The sequence below is a fragment of the Mirounga leonina genome, unplaced genomic scaffold (assembly GCF_011800145.1).
Source record: "Mirounga leonina isolate KUSES-001 unplaced genomic scaffold, KU_Mleo_1.0 Mir_129, whole genome shotgun sequence".
Classification (NCBI taxonomy): Eukaryota; Metazoa; Chordata; class Mammalia; order Carnivora; family Phocidae; genus Mirounga; species Mirounga leonina.
The window spans coordinates 10,533,807-10,552,634 of record NW_023270323.1 but is presented as its reverse complement, the minus strand read 5'-3'; the positions used below and the strand labels follow the sequence as shown (position 1 = coordinate 10,552,634).

The 18,828-nt window shown below is 38.6% G+C and overlaps 1 protein-coding gene across 5 annotated transcripts in view; it reads right to left on the bottom strand.

Annotated features, from left to right (window-relative positions):
- SPARCL1 (SPARC like 1) overlaps nucleotides 1-18,828 on the bottom strand; it is a 52,408-nt gene that overhangs the window by 13,608 nt on the left and 19,972 nt on the right. For all 5 annotated transcript variants that reach the window (XM_035004560.1, XM_035004556.1, XM_035004559.1 and 2 more), the window contains 3 exons: nucleotides 6,098-6,162; nucleotides 2,608-2,781; nucleotides 1,240-2,235 (listed from right to left, as the gene is read on the bottom strand). In XM_035004560.1, the coding sequence (XP_034860451.1) occupies nucleotides 1,240-2,235; nucleotides 2,608-2,781; nucleotides 6,098-6,151 (1,224 nt within the window). In that variant the 5' untranslated portion in view covers nucleotides 6,152-6,162. The remainder of the gene's footprint in view (nucleotides 1-1,239; nucleotides 2,236-2,607; nucleotides 2,782-6,097; nucleotides 6,163-18,828) is intronic.

Sequence of the window (18,828 nt, the reverse complement as noted above, 5' to 3'; positions counted from 1 at the left end):
AATGTAGTATTATCATGTGATTCCATAGTTAAGACACAATTACATCAGTAATCTCTATGAAGCTGTTGATAAAGGTTTCTTACCAGGTTTTTTGTTTTTTTTTTTTTTTTTTAAGATTTATTTATTTATTTTAAAGAGAGAGAGAACAAGTGTGGGGAGGAGGAGCTGAGGGAGAAGGATAGAGAAACTCAAGCCTACACCACGCTGAGTGCGGAGGCCTACACAGGGCTTGATCTCACAATCCTGAGATCAGGACCTGAACTGAAACCAAGAGTTGAATGCTCAGCCAATGGAGTCACCCAGATGCCACAGGTTTCTAAAGTGTAATAAAACCCTTACCTTAAAATGGCAGCAGAGTTCTCAGAAAGCAAGGTTACTATTGACTTCGGCCACCAAAAGCTATGGCAAGTCCTCGTGCTTGGCTGCTGGGGTTTTGCATGAGAGCTCCAAACGATTAAACAACCAATAGCAATATGCTTCTTCCTACTCCTACTCTGCTGCAGTTTTCTGATGATCACTTTGGTGTGTGTTTGCTTAATAAAGTTGTAGCTGAAGTCTTTATTCTTCATCTTTATAGTTAAATCAACAGCATTCCTGGATCTCTTACTATGTTGGAGGCATTTTGCTAGACATTGGTGATTTAACTTGAATATTACATGGCATCTACTCTTAAGACATTACAGCGGTAGCTGTCAGTGTCTCCCATCCCTCGGATCTGTCAGATTTTATCATTCTAGTGAGCGCTAGCCACTTTCAACTGCCTGTATCTGCATCTCTGTGCCTGAAAAACCATGGCAATCTATTTGGCCTGCTCAAAGGACAGACCAAAAGTGCTGGGGAATTAACACCTCTCCTAGCAATTCTCAGTCTGTATAAATGCCCCAGCTCCCTCAATCTCCAAATGGGTTAATTCAGAGGACTGTGCTTTACATGGCTTTAATGATGTACTTTTGATTAGCTTCCTTTCCTTCCCTGTATCATGTTCCACACCTCTTTGTTCCCTGAACTTCTCAGATAAACTGTACTAAAACCCAGGATCTACTTCTAGGGGAACCCAAATAAAATAGGCACTTTCAGCCTAGTGATGGAGATGCAGAGGAAAATAAATAATTTTGATATATTTTAATAATATACTGATAGAGATAGGCATAGGAGACTGAGAGCACAGAGAAAGGTCATGGCTATGTCTTGATAAAGCTAACTGCTCTATCAGAAAAGCATTATTGTAAAGAGTCTCACCCCTTGGTATTCTCCAGGTTCACTGGTATCTACATTCCCATTCTCACGTGCTCTTTCTCTTTCTCTTTCCTCTTCATATCTGAGGTGATAGGAAATGGACTGAGATCTTTCAGCCTCTATGAAGTCCTCACTTGGGATGAATTCGTAGTCATCACTTGCATCGTGTCGGGGGTCATCATCGCCATCATCATTAGCTCCATGATTTCTGGGCATGATGTTACCAGCTTCAGTAGGCTCCACAAACAGAGCCTCAGAAACAGACTTCTTATCTATCTCCTCATGGTTGCTGATAACTTCTGGTTTTTCTTCTTTGCTCTGCCATTCAGCATCTTGATTGTGCTTATTAATTTTTGATGCAGTTTTGTCTTCCATTTCTGCATTGGAACTATCCTCTTGTTCTTGGTTACCCAGCTCAAATTCATCTTTCTGCATCTTGCTTACTTGAGTTGGTTGATAGGACTCTTCCAAAACATCATCAGATTGGGTACTGTCTTCTTCCTCCTTGCTGTTAGAATGCTCCTTGGGAAATTCTCTCTCCCTTTCTTGGTTATCGTTGGGGGTACCAACTTCACCTGGCTCTTCTTCCCCTTCCTCTTCTCCATTGGGAATATTTGGATCCTGCTCTTGGTTTCCTTGATCACTTACATCTTGGCTATGTTCGTTGCTCCTGTTCAGCTGAGGATGTAAATCATTTATTGGTTGTTCCTGTTCTTTTTCTGTTTTTGTGATGCTTTCTTGTTGGTTAGGATCTATGATGGAACTAATATTAGGAGCAAGGAAATCAGTGTTCTCTGGGAGTTTTTTCTTTTGAGGCTCACCCATATCTTCTTTTAGGTCCAGTGTATCTTCAGATGGTATATACTCCAAATTCTCACTTAAGTCACTTTCACTTTCCTCTTCATCCTGCAATCCAAGCTCTGGGCTGTAACTCTGGTCCTGATCTGCTGACTGGTCATGGTTTTCCTCCTTTGACTTTAGTACTGAAGATTTTTCAGCCTAAAAGAAAGGAAGTTTAGTCTTGAAACAAATGATAATGGAATATCTACATTATATTTATAATTCATAAGCCAACACTTAATATTCATTATTCTTTCTCATCACATAATATCAGGTAAACTCATATATGATGTTCTTCACATTCTACAGCTACAAGTTTAACTTGAATTCAAATTTTATGAAATGACATGATATAGAAACTTGGCTGAAGGTGTAAAACTCATTCTCACAGTTCTGGTGATTGGAGACAGTTGATATCATCATCATCTTTTAAAAATTAAGCTGACATGAGGTAATGTCCTTCACTATGCTTTGAAATCAAGACCTTGGGAAAATTAAAAAATTGTAATAGTATAACCATGTTACTTTTACCTTATGGTTGGGATGGTCTACAGACACTGCAATTTCCTTTTCATTTTCTGCATCTTCAACCCCTAACATGGGGATTGCAGTGTTGTTAAGTGTTACCAATATTTCAGCCTGTTGGATGGAACTCAAGGGATCAGCAGTTGGTTTGGAATGATCAGACAGGAACCTTGCATTTGTCTGAAAAAATTAGAAATTGGCTCATGTTATTCATGTCTAGATGTTAACGTTTAAAATTTCTAGTTACTCTCTTATTGTCATCATTATTAGTAACAATATGCTTCACACATAATATCACTTAAAAGATACCCTCTAGGGGCGCCTAGGTGGCTCATTTGGCTAAGCAGCTGCCTTCGGTTCGGGTCATGATCCCAAGGTCCTGGGAACGAGCCCCGCGTCAGGCTCCCTGCTCAGTGGAGAGCCTGCTTCTCGCTCTCCCTCTGCCTGCTGCTCTGCCTATCTGTGCTCTATCTCTATCTCTCTGTCAAATAAATAAATAAATAAATAAAAATCTAAAAAAAAAAAAAAAAAAAAGACACTCTCAGAATGTTTAAGAATACAAGCAAATGTCCAGATTATAATGTTAAATGAAAACAGAGTCTCAAACATATTTAAGAAAAAGAAAAAGTTATATATGCAGAGACTGGGTGGAAATAGAGCAATAAGTATTTCAATAATAGTCATCTTTGAGTTTTGGAATTATTTTCTGTGCTTTTCTTTTTTTTTTTTTTTAAAGATTTTATTTATTTATTTGAGAGAGAGAATGAGAGAGAGAGCATGAGAGGGGGGAGGGTCAGAGGGAGAAGCAGACTCCCAGCCGAGCAGGGAGCCCGATGCGGGACTCGATCCCGGGACTCCAGGATCATGACCTGAGCCGAAGGCAGTCACTTAACCAACTGAGCCACCCAGGCGCCCTATTTTCTGTGCTTTTCAAACTTTTAAAAAATATTCATACTTCATAATTTTGAGAACTGTTGTTTAGCAGAAAGTTAAAGTCAAATTAAATTAACCAAAGGATATAACACTACATTTTCTTAACTTTTAAGTACGCACTGATAATTAGCAGAAAAGATATAAACTTTTTATTCAATATTTGTTTATTTTCTTAACACAATCAGCCTTATATCCATCAAGAAATCTTATAATAACAATAATTTAATGTAGAACTAATTCAAAAGTTGTGCGAAACAGTACACTTAATTTGAGTAGAGAAGAACAGCTATGGAGTATTATTTCAACTAGGGGGATGGCTCTATTTCTAGCAAGACTGAAGGCATCGATGAAGAGCTTGAGTAGGTTGAGCAGTGATATATGATGGAGACGTTTAACAACTGGACTTAGAGATAAGAGATCTCCCTTCAAGTCTTGACTTTGTTATTAACTATCTGTCATTTGACAAATTGTGAATCCCTACCCTGTCATCTATCAAGGTGAAGTGAGCAGAAATATCAAGGTAAGTTTATGCATATATAATAGTTTGTGAATTGTAAAAAGTTACCCAGGTGTAAAATGACTATTGCTAGCAGTGAGATCATACAGTGGTAACACTGTGAACTGTCTGATACCCTAAGCAGGTATTCACCACAAGTCTTTATTAGAGAGATGCTGTGGATGCTCAGATGTCAGGCAGATCTAGGTGTAAGTACAAAACTCAGATTCTATTTGCACTGACTTGTTTTTATTAGCACATTCTGTTGTACTGATTATGTAACATGAGGAAAGACATGGGAGTACAGGATTCATTTTAGATGCTGTCTGCTTCTTGCTTCTTATCACCTTCTCAACTAAAAGGAGTAATGATATTTGAAAACATTTCCAAATAAGCCATTTATAAGAGGGAAAGGAGAAAGAACGGTGGCCAGTCTGGCAGGTTGCCCACAGGGGCATCATGGAAGGCAATGGAAGGAGGAGATTTTAGGCTTATTAGTGGGGAACTGATCCCCCTCTCTGCACCCTTCTTCCTCTGCTCTGCCTCCCTAAGCTGGAAGAAATGCACAAAAAGCATGGCAGCTTTTCTTCTTTTAGAAATTTTCTGAAAACAAATTGTTTTATTATTATTCCCACAGCTATAACAAAATAGCCTCTGGAAATTTGTGTGGAATCTCCTAACCACACAGAATCCACTTACTTCTGTAGAATTCAGGCAGGTGGGGAAAATGATACAAGATTTTTAATAGGTAAACCCTATGAGAAGATACTTAGCTTTTTAGCATCTGACTGGATCTGCATGACAAATTGTCCTAAAGAGAAAACATCTAAAATGTGTCTATATGTAGATGTGTTATTCAAACATTTGGTTGAAAGACACTTTTGATGTCTGTTTACATAGTGGCAACAGCTGCAAGGGCAAAACACATTTTTTAGGAGAGAACAATGGGTCTGTGGAAGCTTCTTTCTGTGCTGAACATAATTTATCCCACTTTCGTAATTTCAGAGGACAATGTGTAATTTCAGCGGGAGTAGCTCCAGCTACTTAAGCATAATCCCTAGCAGTGTTGTCATATATTCTGTTTTCGAAGAACTGCTTGGTCTGGGTGGCATGATGTTTGTCTTTGCTGACACATCTGTCAACCAAATGTTAGCCACCAGCTATCCAAAAAGCAAGGACAGAATCCTAGACGTAGCGGAGAATGAGGAAGAGAGGGATGAGAGAAATTACTTTGTCTATTTAAAGGAGATTGATTGCTCCATTTGGCGAAAGAGAAAAAAATGGCACAAATCCTTTGGTTTGATTGTAGATGATATGGATCATTTGGGAAATGATCATCCAAGCCGTGGTTCCATTAACAACAACAATAAAAACTTTCACGTTATTTTAAGGCTGCTGACATGGTCTCAAATGATTCTGATTTGTGTGTGGATGATTTATTGCCATGTGAATGGTGGGGCCAGTATATCTGATTGTGAAGAAAAAAAAAGTTCTAGTTCGTCTATTTTCAACATGTTTGCTTGGACAGTATCCCCCCCCGCCCAAGGATGAGTTAAGAGCTGATTTCTGATTATGATACCGTTTCCTGACCCTAACCCATCGGTTCCTGTTTTATTACAGACTCAGAATTGATGAGCTAGTATATATTCGAACTTGGAAGAAAATGCTGCTGAAGAGTATGGATATGCACTCCCAAAACTTCTCATACTAATTTCTTGGGTTTCTCATACTAAGTGATGAACTTCCATAGGAAAATTTATTTCTCCCCGTTCTCTTTGGCTTTTGTGCCCTGGCATATCCCCTTTCTAATAACTGATAATCAACATTTTCAATTTTTAATTTATTCTATCTTATAGAATCTGGTAGTTCCAAAAGAAGTATTCTTTTAGAAAGTATTTTATCTCAATTTTTCTAGTCATTCATTCCCTGCTTGGGAAAAAATAATATTAAGATTAAAAAGAGAATTTCAAACCACTATATGAACACATTTTCTTTTTAAATGGAGGATGTCTAAATTAAATGTCAGGAATGAGAGGTGTAACAACACATTAAAAAAAGGATATTTACCGGGATTGCAGCTGCAGTTCCCAAAATGTATAGGAAAAAAAGCACAGTCTTCATGTTTTCTAGGCCTGTGAACCAAGAAGATAATTAGCAGTGGTGGGTAAAAGTTTCCTTGTGAAACATTAAAAGATAACCTTCTTAGCAAATACTGATCTTTGTATTTAAAGGCGATTATTGTCTTTGTGGACTAACATGTCTGGAAAGATGGATTAATGACAGTTTTTACCCTATGTGTCTCTGTGAGAATGACTCCTTGATTTTCTGGCCCAGTTGTGTTTGGCAGAACCTACCTTTCTTTATGCCTGTGTTTCCTTGAATAAAGGCGCTATGCAGATTTGGGTCTTAAGATTTGTGAGTGTTCACAGTGAATATAAAAGTGACAAAGTGAAACAGTATAGTATGTCAGGTTGGGATAAAACAACGTGCCTCTTTGGTGGTGGAGAAACCCATACATTCAATGCAGTTTTAGGAATGAGACACTGTACTGCCTAAAGCAGTCCTCAGCGTTCATCTGATTTAGAGGTCTCATCTGTGGGTGGGTGGGTGGTGGCCTGAAGACGGGTTTGGTTTGGTGGGCACTGTGTATTTTAAACTAGCATTTTAAAGTCCAAAGGTTTCATGTAAAAACCCAGATTTGTAGTTTCTCTTGAACCATCGGGCTTCTTAGCAACAACTGGTCTTCCTGGCAATAGCTGGCTGGATCTGAGTAGAGACTCTGTTCTGTAAGAATTGCTGCATTTGCCCCTGGTCTGTTTCATTTCTGTTATTTGCTTTGAATTTGAGTTTGGTTTGTTCCAAATGAACTTTTTCAGTTGAGAGATGAGGCAAGTGAGTCTCAAAGAGGTGAAGTAAATTGGCCTCCTGGGGAATTCTCTTAAAAGGAGTGGGAGGTGTACATTTCCCTGTGGAGTATCTCTAAGCCTGGCAATCCAACTCCATCTGGGATTAGGAACAGAGTTTTTAGTCTTTATTTATTTATTTGACAGAGAGAGACACAGCGAGAGAGGGAACACAGGCAGGGGGAGTGAGAGCGAGATGCAGACTCCCCGATGAGCAGGGAGCCCGATGCGGGGCTCGATCCCAGGACCCTGGGATCATGACCTGCGCGGAAGGCAGACGCTTAACGACTGAGCCACCCAGGCACCCTGAGTTTTTAGTCTTTAAAAGAGATTCTCTGGGTCTCCTATAAATAGTAGATGACTCTTTTAAATTATTTTTGCAATCTTTTATACATAAGTGTATCCACAGAGCTTTAAATATTTTGAGGTTTATAAAGAAAGTAAACAGTTTCTTCTGCTGGTTACCTCAATATTCTGAAACAAATGCTTAAATGGATATTTAAAATAAATATATATTTTAAAAAATATATTAATGTTAAAAATTATTCTATTAATACTGTAACAGCTATCGCTTCACACACACACCACATGCATGCACACACATGTTCAAACATACTCTTCTCCTCCTTCCCCCCTTCTCTTCCTAAAATAATGACATCACAATTCTTATTTAAATCACTATGTAACATTTATGAACAATGTGTATATTCTTCACAGTTGAGCCAAGTAGTAATTTCCTGTGTTGAATCATACTTGCATTTATTTCTTGAACAATATTTTGTTTTGTCTGGCCCTAGAAATTCCCTCCTCTTTTAATGTACTTTTCCATGTATGCTTATTCTTTGCAAATTTTCCAACAAAATTAAAAAATTCCTCTTAATATGGTAACAACGACAACAATAGAACAACAACAACAAACCCGTAAGAGAATCCCCAGGTCCTATTTTCCCCTTGGAGATGTCCCTCCCAGATGCTGGTTGTCTTGCCCCACATGACTGACCCACCCCAGGCAGCTGCCCTGCTTTCCTCCTGGGATCACTAGTCCCCACCACCCTGGGAATCCCCTTTCCTTTGCTCTTTTCCTGTGTTTGAGCTCTTGCTCCCTGGGTCCCATATGTTTTTCTTTTTTTGGTGTTCTCTCTCATTTTCATGGAGCACATCCTCCAGAAGCTTCCTGAGAAACAATATATAGGGGACAGAAGTTTTGAGACTTTGCATATCAAGAAAACATGAGTATTTTATCCTTTGCTTGACAGACAGAATTTTAGATCAAAACTTTTTTTCTCAGAATTTTAAAACATGTTCCATTTTCTTTTAGTTTCCTATGTTGCTAGTAAGAATACCAGTGTTGGTTTTTCCCAAATTTTTTTGTAATGAGAATTTTTTTTTTCTTTCTTTATGTAAGTTTTTAAGTTTTTTTCCCCCATGCTTTAATATTTGTTCTTAGCATTCTAAGATATTACAATCTCTGTCTTAGTTTGGATCCTTTTTTTTTAAAATTATTTTTTATTTTTAGCAATCTCTACACCCAATACAGGGCTCGAACTCACAACCCCAAGATCAAAAGTTACATAATCTTTTTTTTTTTTTTAAGATTTTATTTATTTATTTGACAGAGAGAGACAAAGTGAGAGAAGGAACACAAGCAGGGGGAGTGGGAGAGGGAGAAGCAGGCTTCCTGCTGAGCAGGGAGCCCGATGTGGGGCTCGATCCCAGGACCCCGGGATCATGACCTGAGCCGAAGGCAGATGCTTAACAACTGAGCCACCCAGGTGCCCCGAAAAGTTACATACTCTTCTAAGTTAGCTAGACATCCCAGTTTGGATCCTTCTTAATTTACTCTAGGCCCTCATTAGGCCCGTTGAATTTGAAAATTCATATATTTCAGTTCTGAGAAATTTTTACATGTTTATTCTTTGACAATTTTTGTCCCTCTATTTTTTTGTATTTTCTTTCTGGAATTCATAATAGTTACATGTCAGAATTTTGGGGTTGGTTCTCTAATTTACTTATAGTTTTTGCTCCTTTTTTTCCATCTTGTTTATATTATTCTGGGAAACTTCCTCAATTTTATCTTTTTTCTCTACTATTGATTTTTTAAACATTTTGCTCACACACTTTTAATTTCTTATTTCTTGATGTTTCCCCTTTTAAATTTTATCCTCTTCTTTTTTCTTTAGTGTGATATATACTCTCATGTTTTTGAGGATATTAATTAAATATTTATAAAATTTCCTCTGAACCTTGTATTTTCTGTTTCCATATTAACCCTGTTTTTCTGGTTTGTTTACTTTGGTCTCAATTTGATTTTTTTTTTTAAAGATTTTATTTATTTATTTGACAGAGAGAAACACAGCAAGAGAGGGAACACAAGCAGGGGGAGTGGGAGAGGGAGAAGCAGGCTCCCCGTGGAGCAGGGAGCCCAATGTCGGGCTTGATCCCAGGACCCTGGGATCATGACCTGAGCCGAAGGCAGACGTTTAACGACTGAGCCACCCAGGCGCCCTCAATTTTATTTTTATGTTGAAAGCTTTTCTCGAATGTGCAGTGTCTTTGGTTGTACAGTAATATTTAGTAACAAGTCACTAAAAAGCCAGTTAGACATTTCATGGGCAGGGCTGGTCACCCTGGAGAGCTACCATGGAGGGGCTGAGACAATCCCCTAACACTTTTGATGCAGTGCCCTAAATGTCACTGTCAGATTTTTATTCTTGGGGAGATTTTTTTTCTAGGGAAGATCTTCATACTTCCTACCCCATTGGGTGGGATAAAAGCCTGGTCGCTACATTCTGTGAGATGAAAGAGTGAAGGGACTGGAAATCTCTCAGTGCATATACTGACTCTCACTTAGTCCCCAGATTTCTGTATGGCATCGCACCCCACTCTCCTAGCTAAAGCGCAGGACCAGAGAATAACCTCCCCTTTCCTGTTTAGGGTGAAATGGGGAGTCCTCTGGCAATGCCGGCATTAGGAAGAATCTGGCATCTCAGTTTATCTGAGAGGCTTTCAATCAATCCTTCCTGATTTCACTCTACCCTTGCCTCAACTTCCAGATGACCTGGTACCTCCAATTCTGAAACTTTTCTGAGTTCTGCAATGGGAACTGGCTTCTTTGTTTATGGCACCCTTCTCTGAAAATCCGTAGATTTAAGCTTTCCCTGTTCTTCCAATTGCTTGCTACATTCTAAAAATTTGCCAATACCTTTTATCTTGTCACCTTCTCTTTTTTCTTTGTCACTGTGAGTTTATATTACTATTTTTCCTTTCCTAGCATTATACTGGAATTTTAGCAGGGAGTGGCAATATATGCATATGTTTCATCTACTCCATTTAATGAACAGATGATTTCCATCTCTTCATCTGACTTATATCCCCATTACTACTGCTGCTGCGGCTGCTACTTCTAGCAAAATAGGAATTACTATGGGTCTGTGGTTCTAACTTCATTAGCAAATAAAGTTTTTATTAAAGAAAAGGAGCCTGCAGGTGGTAGGACAGACTTCCTTATCGTGTTAGAAAAAATAAGAACACACTTTGCCTATCCCTTTATTCAAACTCCACAGGGTGGGCCACCTAGACTAGGGAACAGTGTGTTGGAAGAATGGGTATTAAAGACTGAGTGTGGAAGAAGAAGAAAGAGAGAGAGGGGCAGAAGGTATATTGGAGCAAATTAGCAGAGAACTTCCCTAATTTGGGGAAGGAAACAGGCATCAAAATCCAGGAGGCACAGAGAACCCACCTCAAAATCAATAAAAATAGGTCAACACCCCAACATCTTATAGTAAAACTTACAAGTCTCCGAGACAAAGAGAAAATCCTGAAAGCAGCTTGGGACAAGAGATCTGTAACCTACAATGGTAGAAACATTAGATTGGCAACAGCCCTATCCACAGAGACCTGGCAGGCCAGAAAGGACTGGCATGATATATTCAGAGCACTAAACGAGAAAAAGATGCAGCCAAGAATACTATATCCAGCTAGGCTGTCATTGAAAATAGAAGGAGAGATAAAAAGCTTCCAGGACAAACAAAAACTAAAGGAATTTGCAAACACGAAACCAGCCCTACAAGAAATATTGAAAGGGGTCCCCTAAGCAAAGAGAGAGCCTAAAAGCAACATAGACCAGAAAGGAACACAGACAATATACAGTTAACAGTCACCTTACAGGTAATACAATGGCACTAAATTCATATCTTTCAATAGTTGCCCTGAATGTAAATGGGCTAAATTCCCAATCAAAAGACACAGGGTATCACATTGGATAAAAAAACAAGACCCACTGATATGCTGTCTGCAAGAGACTCATTTTAGATGCAATGACACCTCCAGATTGAAAGTGAGGGGGTGGAAAACTATTTACCATGCTAATGGACACCAAAAGAAAGCTGGGATGGCAATCCTTATATCAGACAAATTAGATTTTAAACCAAAGACTATAATAAGAGATGAGGAAGAACATTATATCATACTTAAATGGTCTAACCAACAAGAAGATTTAACAATTGTAAATATCTATGCCTCTAACATGGGAGCAGCCAATTATATAAGCCAATTAATAACAAAAGCAAAGAAACACATTGACAACAATACAACAATAGTGGGGGACTTTAACACCCCCCTCACTGAAATGGACAGATCATCTAAGCAAAAGATCAACAAGGAAATAAAGACTTTAAATGACACGCTGGACCAAATGGACTTCACAGATATATTCGGAACATTCCATCCCAAAGTAACAGAATACACATTCTTCTCTAGTGCCCATGGAACATTCTCCAGAATTGATCACATCCTAGGTCACAAATCAGGTCTCACCGGTACCAAAAGATTGGGATCATTCCCTGCATATTTTCAGACCACAATGCTTTGAAACTAGAACTCAATCACAAGAGGAAAGTCAGAAAGAACTCAAATACATGGAGGCTAAAGAGCATCCTACTAAAGAATGAATGGGTCAACCAGGAAATTAAAGAAGAATTTAAAAAATTCATGGAAACAAATGAAAATGGAAACACAACTGTTCAAAATCTTTGGGATGCAGCAAAGGCAGTCCTAAGAGGAAAGTGTATAGCAATACAAGCCTTTCTCAAGAAACAAGAAAGGTCTCAAATACACAACCTAACCCCACACCTAGAGGAGCTGGAGAAAGAAGAGCAAATAAAGCCTAAACCCAGCAGGAGAAGAGAAATAATAAAGATCAGAGCAGAAATCAATGAAATAGAATCCAAAAGAACAATAGAACAGATCAATGAAACTAGTTGCTGGTTCTTTGAAAGAATTAATAAGATTGATAAACCCTGGCCAGACTTATCAAAAAGAAAAGAGAAATGACCTAAATAAATAAAATCATGAGTGAAAGAGGAGAGATCATAACCAACACCAAAGAAATACAAACAATTATAAGAAGATATTATGAGCAACTCTATGCCAGCAAATTAGATAATCTGGAAGAAATGGATGCATTCCTAGAGATGTATCATCTACCAAAACTTAACCAGGAAGAAATAGAAAACCTGAACAGACCTATAACCACTAAGGAAATTGAAGCAGTCATCAAAAATCTCCCAAAAACAAAAGCCCAGGGCCAGGTGGCTTCCCAGGGGAATTCTACCAAACATTTCAAGAAGAATTAATACCTATTCTTCGGAAACTGTTCCAAAAAACAGAAATGGAAGGAAAACTTCCAAACTCGTTTTATGGGGCCACCATTACCTTGATCCCAAAATCAGACAAAGACCCCATCAAAAAGGAGAATTACAGACCAAAATCCTTGATGAACATGGATGCAAAAATTCTCACCAAAATACTAGTCAATAGGATCCAACAGTACATTAAAAGGATTATTCACCACGACCAGGTGGGATTTACCCTGGGCTGCAAGGTTGGTTCAACATCTGCAAATCAATCAGTGTGATACAATACATTAATAAAAGAAAGAACAAGAACCATATGATCCTCTCAATAGAGGCAGAAAAAGCATTTGACAAAGTACAGCATCCTTTCTTGATCAAAACTCTTCAGAGTATAGGGATGGAGGGTACATACCTCAATATCATAAAAGCCATCTATGAAAACCCCACAGCGAGTATCATTCTCAATGGGGAAAAACTGAGAGCTTTCCCCCTAAGGTCAGGAACATGGCAGGGATGTCCACTATCACCACTGCTATTCAACATAGTATTAGAAGTCCTAGCCACAGCAATCAGACAACAAAAAGAAATAAAAGGCATCCAAATCGGCAAAGAAGAAGTCAAACTCTCACTGTTTGCAGATGATACGATACTTTATGTGGAAAACCCAAAAGACTCCACCTCAAAACTGCTAGAACTCATACAGGAATTCAGTAAAGTGGCAGGATATAAAATCAATGCACAGAAATCAGTGGCATTCCTATACACCAACAACAAGACAGAAGAAAGAGAAATTAAGGAGTTGATCCCATTTACAATTGCACCCAAAACCATAAGATACCTAGGAATAAATCTAACCAAACAGGCAAAGAATCTGTACTCAGAAAACTGTAAAATACTCATGAAAGAAATCGAGGAAGATACAAAGAAATGGAAAAATGTTCCCTGCTCATGGATTGGAAGAAAAAATATTGTGAAGATGTCAATGCTACCTAGAGCAATCTACATATTTAATGCAATCCCTATCAAAATACCATGAACTCTTTTCAAAGAAATGGAACAAATAATCCTAAAATTTGTATGGAACCAGAAAAGACCCTAAATAGCCAGAGGACTGTTGAAAAAGAAAACCAAAGCTGGTGGCATCACAATTCCGGACCTCAAGCTCTATTACAAAGCTGTCATCATCAAGACAGTATGGTACTGGCACAAAAACAGACACATAGATCAATGGAACAGAATAGAGAGCCCAGAAGTGGACCCTCAACTCTATGGTCAACTGATCTTCGACAAAGCAGGAAAGAATGTCCCATGGAAAAAAGACAGTCTCTTCAACAAATGGTGTTGGGAAAATTGGACAGCCACATGCAGAAGAATGAAACTGGACCATTTCCTTACACCATACACAAAAACAGACTGAAAGTGGCTGAAAGACCTAAATGTGAGACAGGAGTCCATCAAAATCCTAAAGGAGAACACAGGCAGCAACCTCTTTGACCTTAGCTGCAGCAACTTCTTCCTAGAAACATCACCAAAGGCAAGGGAAACAAGGGCAAAAATGAACTATTGGGATTTCATCAAGATAAAAAGCTTTTGCACAGCAAAAGAAACAGTCAACAAAACCAAAAGACAACCGACAGAATTGGAGAAGATATTTGCAAATGACATATCAGATAAAGGGCTAGTATCCAAAATCTATAAAGAACTTATCAAACTCAATAACCAAAGAACAAATGATCCAATCAAGAAATGGGCAGAAGACATGAACAGAAATTTTTCCAAAGGACATCCAAATGGCCAACAGACACATGAAAAAGTGCTCAACATCGCTCGGCATCAGGGAAATCCAAATCAAAACCTCAATGAGATACCACCTCACACCAGTCAGAATGGCTAAAATTAACAAGTCAGGAAATGACAGATGTTGGCGGGGATGTGGAGAAAGGGGAACTCTGCTACACTGTTGGTGGGAATGCAAGCTGGTGCAGCCACTCTGGAAAACAGTATGGAGGTTCCTCAAAAAGTTGAAAATAGAGCTACCCTATGACCCAGCAATTGCATTACTGGATATTTACCTCAAAGATACAAATGTAGTGATCTGAAGGGGTATGTGCACCCCGATGTTTATAGCAGCAACATCCACAAAGCCAAATTATGGAATGAGCCAAGATGTCCATCGACAGATGAATGGATAAAGAAGATGTGGTATATAGGGGCGCCTGGGTGGCTCAGTCATTAAGCGTCTGCCTTCGGCTCAGGTCATGATCATAGGGTCCTGGGATGGAGCCCCGCATTGGGCTCCCCACTCCCCGGGGAAGCCTGCTTCTCCCTCTCCCACTCCCCTGCTTGTGTTCCCTCTCTTGCTGTGTCTCTCTTTGTCAAATAAGTAAATAAAATCTTAAAAAAAAAAAAAAGATGTGGTATATATATACAATGGAATATTATGCAGCCATCAAAAGGAACGAAATCTTGCCATTTGCAACGACATGGATGGAACTGGAGGGTATTATGCTGAGCGAAATAAGTCAATCAGAGAAAGACATGTATCATATGATCTCACTGATATGAGGAATTCTTAATCTCAGGAAACAAGCTGAGGGTTGCTGGAGTGGTGGGGGTGGGAGGGATGGGGTGGCTGGGTGATAGACAGTGGGGAGGGTATGTGCTATGGTGAGTGCTGTGAATTGCATAAGACTGTTGAATCACAGACCTGTAGCTCTGAAACAAATAATATATTAGATGTTAAAACAAAAAAGAAGAAGATAGTAGGAAGGGAAAAATGAAGGGGGGGAAATCGGAGGGGGAGACGAACCATGAGAGATTATGGACTCTAAGAAACAAACTGAGGGGTCTAGAGGGGAGGGGGGGTGGGTGGATGGGTTAGCCTGGTGATGGGTATTAAAGAGGGCATGTACTGAATGGAGCACTGGATGTTATAGGCAAACAATGAATCATGGAACACTACATCAAAAACTAATGATGTAATGTATGGTGATTAACATAACATAATAAAAGAAAAAGAATAAAGACGAGTGTGGGGGAAAACTGAAATCACTTGTAAGCTTATATCACCTTAAATAAACAAATCTATTCCATTTTTAATGAAAATAACATGTACTTAGCTTGGAGACTTCAATTTAATTCCTCTAAGGGATCCCTCTGAAAATGACTATCCATAACTTCAGAAATTCAAAGAACTAACAGTGGAATGTGTGTTCCATTTATATCTTTAAATAAACATTATTTAGAACTAGTAATGGTGTATAACAAATACTGGCAGTTTATATTATCAAAGTGCCTTGAGTTTACCAAACAGATTTACAAATGGGATAGTATCTTATTTGACCTTTGCAACAACCCCATGATGTGGCAGATGAAGAAAGGGGCTAGAAAGGCTATGACAGGACATGCTGGAGGTCGGAGAGCTGTTAAGAAAGGGAATTGGCCTTGAACCCAGCTTTCCTGGCTCCTGCGCTGGTGCTCTCCCAGCTCCTTTGCAAATAAAGATCTCCATTTATCTCTTTACACAAAGATGTAGGGAAGGAGGAAAAAACTCTAAGCCAGTATTGGGAAAAACTCAGAATTTGCTTTGAACTTTTAAATAAAGAGTTCCCAATATGTTAAGGTTTAAGATTTTGCATACATGGCAATTACATTTTTCTTTTCTTTTCTTTTTTTAGATTTTTTTATTTATTTGAGAGAGAGACACACAGTGAGAGAAGGAACACAAGCAGGGGCAGTGGGACAGGGAAAAGCAGGTTTCCTGTGTAGCAGGGAGCCCGATGCGGGGCTCGAATCCAGGACCCTGGGACCATGACCTGAGCCAAAGGCAGATGCTTAACGACTGAGCCACCCAGGCGCCCCACAAATACATTTTTCTATGTTGAGGAAAAGAAATCTTATCATAGAATGTTTGTTGGGTTATTTGATATCAAAAATCCCTTTCAATGATGCTTTTTATAGTCTAAACAAGGCCAGAACAGAGAAATTCAATTTCCTTTGAATGAAGTACGTGTTTAAATAAAAATAGTACCAACACCCCACACCCCAAGTTCTAACACTTCAGGGATATTGAAAAATACCTTGGAATGAAAAAAAAAACCCCATATAACTCTCAGGAGAGCTGAATTCTGGCTCCAATACTGTCCTTCACCTTGGGTATGTCACTTACCTTTCCTAGATACAGTTTTTTCAAGTGATGAACAATGAAGCAGATGACCTTGATGATCCTTTAGCTCTAATATGTTATAGTTGTAAAACTGGAGATAATTCTATAAATCTCATGAACCACAAACTGCTGCTATCTTTTTTCCTTAAACTAAATATATTGTATGATTTTATTGTATCAAAATGAAACATTTTATATTATGGTATTTAATGCTTTAAGCACATAAATGGTACCTATTTCCTATCTCTATTATTGATGATAATTTAAAATATTTTATTCTCTTAGTGAATACTAATGTAAAAAGTCATTGAAAAATGCAGTTTCCTTCCTCTATACTCAGAATTTAACATGCATTCACTCATTTAACCAGTATTTATTAGAGTTAGGAACTATAGTCATTTATATTTTAGATCAGCATATTATTACTATTCTACCAGCAGTAGGAAACTGTAAAAATACAAAATAGTATAATTTAGTGCAGGGTTTCTTTATCTTGGCATTATGAACATTTTGGGGTGGGTAATTCTTTGTAGTATGTAGGATGTTTAGCATTCTTTTTTTTTTTTTTTAAAGATTTTATTTATTTATTTGACAGAGACGGAGACAGCGAGAGCAGGAACACAAGCAGGGGGAGTGGGAGAGGGAGAAGCAGGCTTCCTGCTGAGCCAGGAGCCCGATGTGGGACTCGATCCCAGGACGCTGGGATCGTGACCCGAGCCGAAGGCAGACGCTTAACGACTGAGCCACCCAGGCGCCCAGATGTTTAGCATTCTTATGCATGTAGGATGTTTAGCAGTATCCCTGACTTCTACCCATTGGATTTTATAGCAAGTCCCTCATCCCCAACCAGTTATGACAACCAAAAATGTTTCCAGATATTGCCAAGTATCCCCTGCAGGAGAACATTGCCCTGACTGAGAACTACTAGTTTAGGAGGAGATTGGTGCTTTGGGGTTAGAAAGACATGTATTTGAATTTGGTCCAGCAGTTGCCGTCTATTTAATCTTTGGCAAATTATTTAACCCTGTGAGCCTCAGATACCCCATCTAGAATGAGGATAACATCTGTGATGGTTAATTTTATGTGACAACTTGACTGGGCTGCAGGATGCCCAGATATCTGGTTAAACATTATTACTGGGTACGCCCGTGAGGATGTTTCCAGGAGAGATTAGAATCTGAATTGGTAGACTGTGGTGTAAAGCAGATTGGTCTTCTCAGTGTGGGTGGGCTTCATCTAATCTGTTGAGGGTGTGACTAGAACAAGAAGGTGGAGTAAGGGAGAATTTGTTCTCTCAGTCTCACTGTTTGAGCTGGGACATTAGTCTTCTCCTGCCCTCAGACTGGGACATATTCCATCAGTCTTTGTGGTGCTCAGACCTTTGGACTAGGGGCTGGAGAGTTATGTAAGACCAACATATTTCCTGGGTCTCTAGCTTGCCGAAGGCAGATCATGGAAGTTATCAGCATGCATAACTTCATAAGCCAATTCCTTATAATAAATCAATCTCTCTTTCCATCTCTTCCCCCCAACCCTCCATCTATCTTTGTCTGGAAAACCTTGACTAACACAATATCTAAATCAGTTTTGTGGAGATTAGAAGAAATAATAGTTGTAAAAATGCCTGATATCTAGGAGGTACTCAATACATTTTTATCCTTTTTTAATTTCTTCTTCCATAAAAGTCAAATGGTAATTCTTGAATAAACAACTCAAAGCCTCAGAAAATAATATAAGTTTTGCTGTGAGATCAAAATAATTTTCCAGTGGAACATTTACAGTCTCTTTGCCTACCCATTTACCAAAGTTCTCTTTAACTTCAGGAGTCTTTCCTACATTCATCACAAATAACAATGAAATTAGGCTAAGAGACTGTTACCACAATTTCTTATAAATGGTAGCAACATAAAGAGGAAGCAAGAATCATCAAAGTATTATGGGTTTCAAGACTAATTTCCTTTGATTTTAGTTTTTATAGCAATATGCATAGCTAATTAAATTTGAGAAAAGAAATTTCCCTTTAACTTGATCATAGGATCTCACATAATTCCCTTTGTTTTCGTAAATCGAATGCAGCTGAATGGATCAAGAAGAAAC